This window comes from Semicossyphus pulcher, unplaced genomic scaffold, assembly GCF_022749685.1.
Source record: "Semicossyphus pulcher isolate SPU_LCO1_2020_fin unplaced genomic scaffold, fSemPul1.0.p SCAF_8, whole genome shotgun sequence".
Taxonomy (NCBI): Eukaryota; Metazoa; Chordata; class Actinopteri; order Labriformes; family Labridae; genus Semicossyphus; species Semicossyphus pulcher.
In genome coordinates, this window is record NW_027211759.1 from 16,939,260 (window position 1) to 16,950,399 (window position 11,140).

An 11,140-nucleotide genomic window follows, 5' to 3' on the forward strand; every position below is an offset into this window, starting at 1 on the left:
CTTGTGGACTTATTCACATACAGCTTTAATATCAGTATTTAAATTAATAAAATGTCTTTCTCAATGCTTAAAAAAGATAATGACACATTCATTACATTTTCCCTTTGACATATTTTGAAAGAATATGGTTTCTGCGTGTTTTGCCATCTGTTTCCGAGTGGGTGTTTGTGTCTGTCGTAGTATCTGGCAGCCCTGTTTAGTCCCAACCGGCTCCTCTCTCAGCTGAACCTCCGCAGAAGCTCTCTCTGTATAGCCGGTTAGCATCATGGCGAACGTTGTGGATACTAAGCTGTACGACATCCTCGGAGTTTCACCGTCTGCCTCTGAGAATGAACTAAAAAAGGTACGTATCCTTTGAATGAAAAAGAAATGTGTCAGAGTAAGAACTGAATAAGCAAAACGGGAAGAGGACAGCAATGAAATGTGGCCTTTATCGTGAGCTAGCTAGTTTACTGAACGCTACTGCAGTTGAGCTAGCCAGGAAGCTAGGCTAACGTTAGCTAGAAAACTGTTACCCCCTTCAAGGATGGACGTTTTTGAAGACAACTAGAGCTACTTTCTGGTGTTGGTAAAACACTGGTAAAGACTGGCGTTCTTATCGTACCTATAATATGTAGAAGGATGGAGGTTACCTGCCGAAACCAAGAAAAACACCGGTGACCACGAGTGTGTTAGCTCGCCGGCTAACAGCGTTAGATGATAACCACATTTCAGCAAATAGCCTCCTCCACATCGAGCTGTGAGAGCGCAGGTAACGTTAGCAACACAGCTCACCTAGCTAAAAGCACAAACTGCTTGTAATGTTATACAGCTTTTGTGTTCAAGGCCTTGGCGTAAAATGTAGTAGGTTAGCGCTAAACCTGCCGTGAATTTTATCATGAGTTCACGTTTGTAGATAAACTTGTCTGTTACTAGCTCACGATAATCTAACCATTCGTGTATGTATTGTATACTTAGCCTTGTTAGCCAACATGCACTTTTTTGTGTACCACCAACTTCATCCAAATATAAGGCAGCTACAATTTTTATAGTCCATAAACCTAAGGCCCGTGCGAAATATAATTTGAGGCAGTTAACATGTGTTTGAGGTCTGGTTACGCCTGTCCCATCTTTTAACAGTTAAATATAAGATGCATATAAATGATTTTAAACTAATGGAAGACAATCTGCTCGTATCTCAACTGTCTTTCTTACAAAAATTCAATATGCTGTGTGGTAGCGAATAGCCACGGTGGAATTGACTCCCAAAACCATCTTTAAAGTCAGTATAAGTGCTTTTATCAGAATCAAATTTATTGCAAAGCAGGTTTTACACATACAAGGAATTTGACTTGGTATATAGGTGTGGAACAATAAACACTGAAGTCGAATGAAAATAAGTTAAAAAAGCTATTTAACAGTAGTACTCCTACTGTCAAAAAATAGACTACAAGAATAAGATATAAAGAAGCTATAAAATATATACACCAGGTATAATTAAAGAGCTGTACAGATGTGCAGGTTTTAGTTTTATTGTAGTGGATTCTAAAGTAACCAGAAAGACACGCCAGTTGAAACCACCTGGACACCTCTGCTTGTAAAGCAGGTGAATTAACAAGATGCAGATTTTTGCTTGTTTTTTCTTTTTTTAAACATCTTCAACATCTCAAGCTCTGAAGTGCTTAAAGTGTGCGAGGTGTCAAAGGCAGCGATGCTCTTGCCGGTGTCCTGATGTTTTTGACAGCAGGCCCACAAGCCAAGCCCTCGGCTAGTAAGGCTGGTACAGACAGTTAACGTTAATACACTTAGTGATTTGCTTGCAGAGCGATTAAGCACAGTCAGCACCTCACACTGCTTTGTTCACCTTGTTTTTTTTTCATTTATTACAGGCCTACCGAAAATTGGCCAAGGAGTACCATCCTGACAAGAACCCTGATGCTGGAGACAAGGTACGTTGCACCAAAGCAAGTCATTCTAACAGAAGCAACAGTACTTACAACAGTTAAGTTGCTCAACAATTGGGACTGATAAATGATTGTTTAGTTTGCCATGGTCACAGCCTAACTCTTTGAGGATTAACTCAGACACAGATCAGAGCACAGCACATTAAACAGCTTTTCCCAGGAGAGAAGTGCATCAGTTTTTGAATTTTACTGCCCTATGACTTTGTTCCTCTGATCCTGCTAGAACGTGACACAAGAGACGAGACAGTCTTTTTCATTTCTTTTTACTCTGCAAGAGAGGCTCATCAAAAGCTAAACTACTTGTTCTTTTTTATTTTTTTTGCAGTCCTCACTCTGTAGAGCTGTTTGATTGTTGTTTTGTTTTTTTCATTTCCCAGTTTAAAGAGATCAGTTTTGCTTACGAGGTACTGACAAACCCAGAAAAGAAGGAGCTTTATGATCGCTATGGAGAACAGGGTCTACGGGAGGGAGGAGGCGGAGGGCCTGGCATGGACGATATCTTCTCTCATATTTTTGGCGGAGGACTGTTCGGGTTCATGGGGGGCCAGGGCAGAGGACGCAATGGAGGCAAGAGGAGAGGAGAGGATATGGTTCACCCTCTGAAGTAAGTATCTAGCTGAAATGCTGTGTGGGTGCTTTGGTTGGTGGTTCAAATATAATGTGTTGTTGCTCATATCACATGGCTCTTTTCCACTCAGAGTTTCTCTTGAAGACCTCTACAATGGCAAAACCACCAAACTGCAGCTCAGTAAAAATGTGCTGTGTGGTGCTTGTAATGGGTGAGTCTACTTGAAAATGTTATGCTTAAAAACAGCATGTTGATCATAGCTTCAAAGCCCTGAGAGAAGATAGTTTACTGCAGTAATTTTGTCTGATAGAAACTCATGTTGACACGGTTGATTTGTTTGTCTTTCAGTCAGGGGGGTAAGGCAGGAGCAGTGCAGAAGTGTGTAGCATGCAGAGGACGAGGTATGAGGATCATGATTAGACAGCTTGCCCCTGGGATGGTCCAACAGATGCAGTCAGTCTGCACAGACTGCAATGGAGAAGGTAATATGAACAGTCAGTGTGTGGGTGATTATGGACAAAGACATAGATGATCTACAATAATGAGCACAGCGGCTCTCTTAAATTGTCCAATCATTGTTTGTGTGCTTGTGCAGGTGAGGTGATAAATGAGAAGGACCGCTGCAGAAAGTGTGAGGGTCATAAGGTGTGTAAGGAGACCAAGCTTCTGGAGGTGCATGTGGACAAAGGCATGAGACACGGACAGAAGATCACGTTCTCTGGGGAAGCTGACCAAGCGCCAGGCGTCGAACCAGGAGATATAGTCCTGGTGCTGCAAGAGAAAGAACATGAGGTAAGAACAATTGACTCCTGGCATTGATTGTTTAGCTGCATTATTTAGTTACATATCATGGATAAATAGATAATCCTTGTTATGAAGGGTGTTTTTCTGAATTTATCAGACACATTTGTTATAACAAACCGAACAAACAAATTTATAATTTGAATTTTGATCAGGATTTCCGCCGTGAGGGCAGTGACCTTCACATGGTCCAACGTATTGGCCTGGTTGAGGCTCTGTGTGGCTTCCAGATGACTGTCACACACCTTGATGGACGTCAGTTGCTTGTCAAATACCCTCCTGGCAAGGTCATTGAGCCAGGTGAGCATCTCTTCATAACCACATAAATTAACAATTTATGACTTTGTCTTTCGTGACATTCCTGCTATATTATGTTCTGGTAAAAGAAAGGTGATGTACATATTTAAACTTAAAATAGACTTCTTTGCTGCTGTGTGCTACTAAAAGCTGAGTCAAAGTGAATACAGAAGCCATGTTGTCATACTATGTCGATTGTTTTGGTTTTTGGCAGGCGCAATTCGAATGGTGAAGGGAGAGGGAATGCCTCAGTACAGAAACCCATTTGAGAAGGGAGACCTCTATGTCAAGTTTGATGTCCAGTTCCCTGAAAACAACTGGATTAGCCCCGAAAAACTGAACGTAAGTTACTATTGTTAAACGTCCTGATTTGCACAATTTTAACTCCACATGTTTTGATGTCATGTCATTTTGTTTAATCCAACCAATTTCTTTCAGGAACTTGAGTGCTTGCTGCCTGCTCGTGCAGAAAATCCTGTGATTGCTGCAGATGCAGAAGAAGTTGACCTGACAGATTTTGACAGGAGTCAAGGGTCGGGAGGTGGAGCCAGGAGAGAGGCCTACAATGATAGTTCTGATGAGGAAGGGGGCCATCATGGCCCAGGGGTGCAGTGCGCACACCAATAGAAAGACTCATACATGAAGACATGCACACACATAACATCCCTCGAGTCCCATTGCTAACACCATTCAAGACTTGATGCTCATACATTTACACTTCTCTCCTTTCATGATCCCCATGAAAAAGAAGAGATCCACACAAATACACATACACGTATATCAGCCCTCCTCAGTTCCATGGTGCCCATAAGTCAAAGATATGCTGGATGTGTGATGACCATTTTGTGTTTATGGACAGTAGTGCTCATCAAAGCCTCCAGCAGGAAGGTGGTTTCATTCTCAGAGGTTCACTGACTGAACTTGACTTGGACCTCTCATATTTCATCCCAGGCTTTTACCTTCCACTGTGGGAAACACCAGTCTAGTGTATAAAATGCAAATATTGTTGACTATTGTATAAGGTGTAGTTTAGTCTGTCACACACAAGCGCATGCTGCTTTCTTGCTGAAGATCTTGCACATGTAGATCCAGCGCCTGGACACAAAACAGAGAAATCTAACACCACACCTGTTTGAATTTTAGTGTGTCACTGCTCTCAAAGTGCCCTGCTATCATAAGAGTGAACCTGACTACAGCCCTAAAAGTGTGTCCTCTGCACAGCCTGCTGAGATCCGCACATGTTAAACCCACCTCATCCTCAAAAATGAACTGTCATACTTTCAAAATGGGGCTGATTCCTGGTCCCCAGCTGTCATATTGCTAAAATATTAAAGGTCTGCGTATAGCACCAGTCAGGCACCATGTTTTCTTAGTTTGAAATTAAAGCTTGTTTGTCTTTGTTGGTTTGAATGCTAGTTTGTTCAAGACCACAGAACTTGAACCTAAGTTGTATACACGTTGTTTGAGGACACACTCATGTACTTTGTATGTATGTGCGTAATGCAGTGGCTCAGCGTGTGTGAGCTGCTGTGGAATGTTCTGGCTTATTAGAGCGATAGGTATTCCTGCTTTGTGTTGGACTGCAGTGTGAGTGGGGTCAGTTAAAGAGGTAAAAACAGAATGTTTATTTGAGTATCTCTCCCATGTAGACATTTCCCCTCTACTCACCAGGACAGAGAGATCCTCCTCTCTTGCAGGAAAACCACTGGGCCCACACCAACCCTCTGTATTATACATATCTCCCCATTGTAGAGTTGTTAGCCAAACATACATCCTTTGACATGTTACAATATTCCCATCCCCATAAACCTGTAAATAAATACAACCATAGTCCATAGGTGCAGTCAAAGTCTACAGCAGTGTCCTTGTCTAGTCACATTATTTCTTACGCAAGCGAGTAATGGCCGACAGTGCCAATATTAATGTTACGTTCACATGAAGAGAAGTTAATGGAACCTCTGTAGACTGTTAACATGCACCTCTGCGACTCATTGTGTATGTAATTTAGGCCACAGGGGGATAATGTGTACACAACTAAAGGGGGGTCATTGATAAATGACATTATTGTTGATGCTTATGTTTGTCAAGATGATAATTAAACTGTCTAATAAACAGTCACAAGTTTGGGATGTTTTTTTTAATAATCACAACCTTTTTCATAAGACCAGCACTGATACAAATCTGCAACAATACACTCAAATATGCCATAATATACGAAAAACAATGTGTCTTAATAGGTTTATGTTGGAAAATAAATATCTGTTGTGGTATTTAGTGATTGAAATTTGCTTGTCACACAGTAGTTCTCAGTCTGCTCCATCATCTGCTTCTCTGCTGCGGAGGGCTACTGGACCCAGGAGTTCCTTAAATCCTGCAGTATTTCTAAAGGATTAAAACAGGAATAGAGGGCATGGAGGTCATCATTGATTTGGTATTCTTGTTGAATTTAAAGGAGTGACCCTCACCTCTCTCGTTTGGACTGCATGACGTAGGAGCGCTCTCTCCTCAGCTGCTCCAGTCGCTCTCTGACAACTGTCTTCTGCTGGTTCTTATCCTCCTAGAACACAATAGGTATGTTGTTAAAATGAAATTAAAACAAAATCCTACAGCCCGATTCCCTCAATACACAGTATGTTACCTGTGGTAGATCTTGTGTGAGGTGCTTCAGTCTTTCTGTGTGTTTCAGGCCAAGCAGGTCTTCCTCTGCCTTCCTGTTCTGGATGATGGACAGACGCTCCTGAACCTGAAAGACAAACCATGTTAGAGTGACGGCCTCATTCTTCGAATGATCTGTGTGCTCTTTCAGTGCCCTTTAGTCCACCTTTCCCTTGCAGGTGAAGTTTCCTTCGACACCTTTTTTTCTTACCCTTAGCAGTTGTCTCTCTCTGTCTCTTTGCTGCCTCTGTTCGACCTTTCTCTGCGTGTCCACCAGGTTGCGCATTGTCCTCTCTCGCTCCATTGCCGAGATTGGTTCTCTTGCTCTCTCACTCTCCATCAGTAAGGATTCCCTCATTGCCTCTCTCACTGCAGGGCTACTGTCAACCTTTATCACAGGAAGCAGCAGATGAGTTGTGCTTTATACATTAGGAAATTTTCAGCACAAATCTTGAGGACTGGTTGCACAAATTCGGAACAGCAGACTCACTGTGGCTTGTGATTCATATTTCTGGTCTTCAGCATTAGGGGGTTCAGGCCCTGCCAGGTCCCACAGTTCTGACTCTGTTTCAGTGGGACACATTTCCTCCTCAACCTCTGCTCTGTTCACATTAGCTGTCTCATTGCTCAGTCCACAGCAGAGGTCACCAGTAAGCTGTTCGATCATATCAGGGTCAACTAAGAGATGAGCTTGCAAGTCAGAGTGATATACAGCTTCTCCAATCTCTGGTTGATCAATTAATGCTCTCTTCTTCAAGTGCAACTAATGAGAATATAGAGGGAGAAAAAAGTCAGATAATAATTCAATGTTTAATGGATACACTAATGGAGTACCTGTGCGTCAGGATGACTGGCAGAATCAGCCTGGATCACTGTGGGTTTCAGCTCTTCTCTGTCTCTCTCTCCTGAAGTCTCAAACCGTGATGTGTGTTCAACTGTGTTGCCAATGTTGTTCTGCTGGACTTGGGTCTTCAAACTGCCCTCAGCGTCATCACTCTGTCCTGTGTCTCTGTCGTCAATATCTGCCTCATAGTCGGTGTCATCCTCTGGTGGTTTGCTCCAAGCGAGGGTAATCAGTGATCCCTGTTTCTCAAAGCTCCGAGGGCTCTTCGTTGCCCTGCCGTCTTCTTCTTCCTGGGCTCCTCCCTCTGCTGCGAGACTCTGATGAGGATTACTTGTTGCATCTGATACACACAAGATCTCCAAGTAGGGCAGGTCTTCCATGACCGCTCCACAACCTGAGGGAATGCAAAGTATTGTTACAGCAGCCTTGAGTGAATGGTAATCTATTGTAAGCTGCGTTTCCACCACAGGAACTTTCCCCAGGGACTTAGATGGTACTCTGCGTTACTACTGCAGGGACCAGGCTCTGAAATTGTCCCGGGGACTTTATATAACCCCCCAAAAGGTCCCTGCTAGGAGGGTAGTACTTTCTGAAAGTACAGGGACTTTTGGATGGAACTTGCAGAACATTTCTGACTGGTTGAGTACTCGCAGTATTCAGATGACTCTTTCACACATCAGCAGACTAGTTAGTAACTCTTACAGGTCTCTAGACTTAGGTGAAAACGCAGACAAATATAGGCAAGAGGAACCATCTAATCCCTTGAAAAGTAGTTCCTTGGATACTAAGTCCTTTCTACTTTTAGTGGAAACGCAGCTTTTGTCTGTGTGTGCCATACCTGTACAGACATCCTGGTTGTCAGTCTCATCTGCAGCTTGCACACCATCGAGTTCTCTGCTGCCTCTTCTGATTGAATCAACCATCTGAGCTTCAGCTGGTCCACCGCTGCTGTTTTGAGCATCGACTGGTCCACTGCTGCAGGACTGAGCTGGGATTCGCTCGTTGGTTAAATTTTGATCAGGACAAAGCACAGGGCCGGAACTCTGAGGGGCATCTGAGAGCAGGAGTTGGAGGTTGTAGGGCTGTGCTTCAAGTCCAAATTCATACTCGTCTTGAAGAGCTTGGACATGCTGTGCACTCTAAAAAAACACAGCATTATTTTAACAGTCTGTTCTTTGTTATTGTGAAATCTTTGGATTGGACGTTGGGACTGACTCACCTTGTCCATCAGTGCTGGCAGCAGTGCAGATGTTTGGACCTCCTGGAACTCCACCGCTTGGGTCAAGAGGAGCAGAAAACAATCCTCCAGCTGATGTTGGGTCCACATTGCCGGTTTGCTGCTCATGTCGGCCTGCATGTGGAGTTCAGGCTGGAGTTGTGGCTGTTGGTTTGTTTGCTTTGAGGGTGTCTCATGTCGTGCCTGAAGGTCGGCATGGATCTGACTCAGCCTTTTTATACAGCTGTTTCTGAAAGGAGGTTGCTCGTGACTTTCTGCAGAGGAAACAGAACAAGAAAGAGATTTTGGAAGAAACCAACTTTTTTTGCAGCAGAATGAAAGAAGATATTGATTTACCTTCTTTTTGAGACACTGTGTAACCTGGCTCTTGCAAATCCACAAGGGAGACCCCGTGTAACAACTTGATCAGGTGCTTCCTCTCCTGCTCCTGAGTCAGCACCAGCAGCTGCAGCACTGCCTGCTGGGACAGGGTCCAAGTCTTTTGTTTAGCAGCTGATAAAACTACTGTAGTGTTTGATCCTTTTAGCAATAAATTGAGAAAAACCTTGCCCCACAAAATAACCTGATTGAAGAATAATGTTACGGCATGATACACTGCGTATTGCTCGGAATCAGTTGCCCATAATCAGATTTACAAAACCTGTTGCGGTGATGCCGAGATGAAGTCTTTCTTTTGCTCCTCCACTTCACCGTGTAGCCAGAGGGCTGCCCGCTCTGCTGTACATGGACACTTCACATGTGGCCTGACAAGATACATGACATGGCAGTGTAAATGTAGTCCTGACTTGTTGAAGTTTTACTTTGACTATTTACGTTTGTCCTCTCACCATGCCTCCCAGGACTGTCGAGCTGCCAGAAGAGCGTTGTAGGACATATTTTCTCTCTGAGCCCTGACAGCGGCCAACCTGAGGTACAGACACATCAGTCTCAGATCGTCCCTGTCAAGCCTGGAGGACAATGAGTAATAAATCAGCTCATTACTGACCTCACATATGAGAACATGTGTCAATCTGGATAAAAATATAACGTGCAAAATGTCCTTGCATGGTCTTAATCTGACAAAATCACACAAAACAATTTATATTATTTTGATGTGTAGACCTTCCAGCAGCTCACTCGTAACAGGTAGTTAAATTTGTTCAAACTGCACCTATTGTGTTTCAAAAGTATTCACCTCTCGCCCAGGACTGTTAGTGTGTCCTTTTCTTGTTGACGAAATGCGTGTAACTCATACAGGAGCGAAACTGCAGACCAAGACTCCTCCCTGGACTCAGAATTGTTTCCAAAAGATGGTCCCAGGAAAGCCCTGCAGGAGAGTCATTTTTAATATAATGTTGCTGTTTGATTTCCATGTTGAGGAAAAATTGCAGGTGGTGTGTGCACACAATATGCGTTTTAATACATTAATGAAGCGGATTGTCCTAGTTGGAAACATAACAGAAACTTCTCCACAGTATGTACTCTATTTTTACTTCTGGGATGTTACTTTTGGAAACAAAAAGTATTGTGGTGTCGTTTTGGTTCTGTTTCTGTTTTCTTTATAATTTAAGACATAATTTGTTAATTTCCTCTTAAAATGACTCTAACAACCTCTAACCCACCTGTATGTCCTGAATGCTCCTGGTAGCTCAGCCAAACCGAGCATGTCACCTGACTCCAGAGCCTCCTCTGCGAGATACTCCAGCTCCTCCTCTTCCTTGTGTTGTTCCCATGGCAGAAGGTTCTCCCAGGTTTTCAGAGCTGTGGTATCACCAAAACAACAACAAGAACAAACAGGAACATGAAGCACCTGGACCAGGCTCCATGATGCAGAGTAAGTTGTACCTCATGGTATTGTTCTCTGGTATGTTGTGATCCTTACTGTAGTGCTCCTGGAGCATCTCTGTATAAAGCAGGTGCGTCACCACGTCAAACTTCACTTCCACCAAGAGGAGGACATCTGACAGGGAGACACAGCCCCAGGCCTGAGATCTAACCCCAATGTTTTCACCTGGCATGGAGGAGGGCAATATACTTTGCACACCATCTGACGCCAATCTTAAAAGATAGACAAAAAACATCAACTTATTATACATAATTATAGGAAAGAAGCATTTCCATCCATAGGTGGTGGTTTGTATTATAAAATACACGTCGTAATTGTGTCTAGTGATATATGAAATCCTTCATTTTCAGTCAGAGGAGCAAAAGTGCAATTTTGTAAATATTCACCTAAAGTGATACTATGTTACTTTTGGACGTAGTTTTTGCACTTAGGGCTTTTGGTGCTACAGTTTTGTGTTTATGTTACAGTTTTTATGGCTTATGTAAGCTGATGTAAGCGGTCTTGGGCAGCTGGGTTTATAAATAACAGCCATTACAGACTTAGTTCTCTGAATCTAGAAGTATTGATTATAATGTATTTTAAAATTGGAAGCAAAAGTTGTGCAGGCTTGCCTTAAGTTTAATGTCAGAATGTATTTAAATGGAAGAGAAGGTATTAGGACAGGGCAATAATGTAGCAAAAGTAAATGTACTTATTATATGCCCCCCGGAAATCATTGCCTTATTACACGTGCAGGATTGTAATTCTGTGGGTAGACAATGTGGTTGTAAGTGCATCATATTTAGAGCTCATCTCGCTGTTAGTTTTGCAAGTACAATCTCAATCAGAAAGGAAAAAACATAAAGTATGGAAGTAAAAATAAAAAGTACCTTCTGTACACTAGTAGAGTTAAAGTGTCAAACTGTATTATGAAAAGAAAAACTAAAGTTAAGTGCCTTTATGTTTGAATATTATTTAAATTTCCTTAAGC

General features: G+C 42.7%; 1 protein-coding gene across 1 annotated transcript; it reads left to right on the top strand.

The window, feature by feature from the left end:
• Positions 1-229: 229 nt before the first annotated feature.
• Positions 230-5,727, top strand: dnaja2b (DnaJ heat shock protein family (Hsp40) member A2b). Its single transcript, XM_069686883.1, has 9 exons — positions 230-343; positions 1,869-1,928; positions 2,321-2,547; positions 2,642-2,722; positions 2,860-2,993; positions 3,107-3,303; positions 3,468-3,612; positions 3,824-3,951; positions 4,048-5,727. The coding sequence occupies exons 1-9, from the start codon at positions 266-268 to the stop codon at positions 4,234-4,236; spliced, it is 1,239 nt and encodes a 412-aa protein (XP_069542984.1). The 5' UTR covers positions 230-265; the 3' UTR covers positions 4,237-5,727.
• Positions 5,728-11,140: the final 5,413 nt, after the last annotated feature.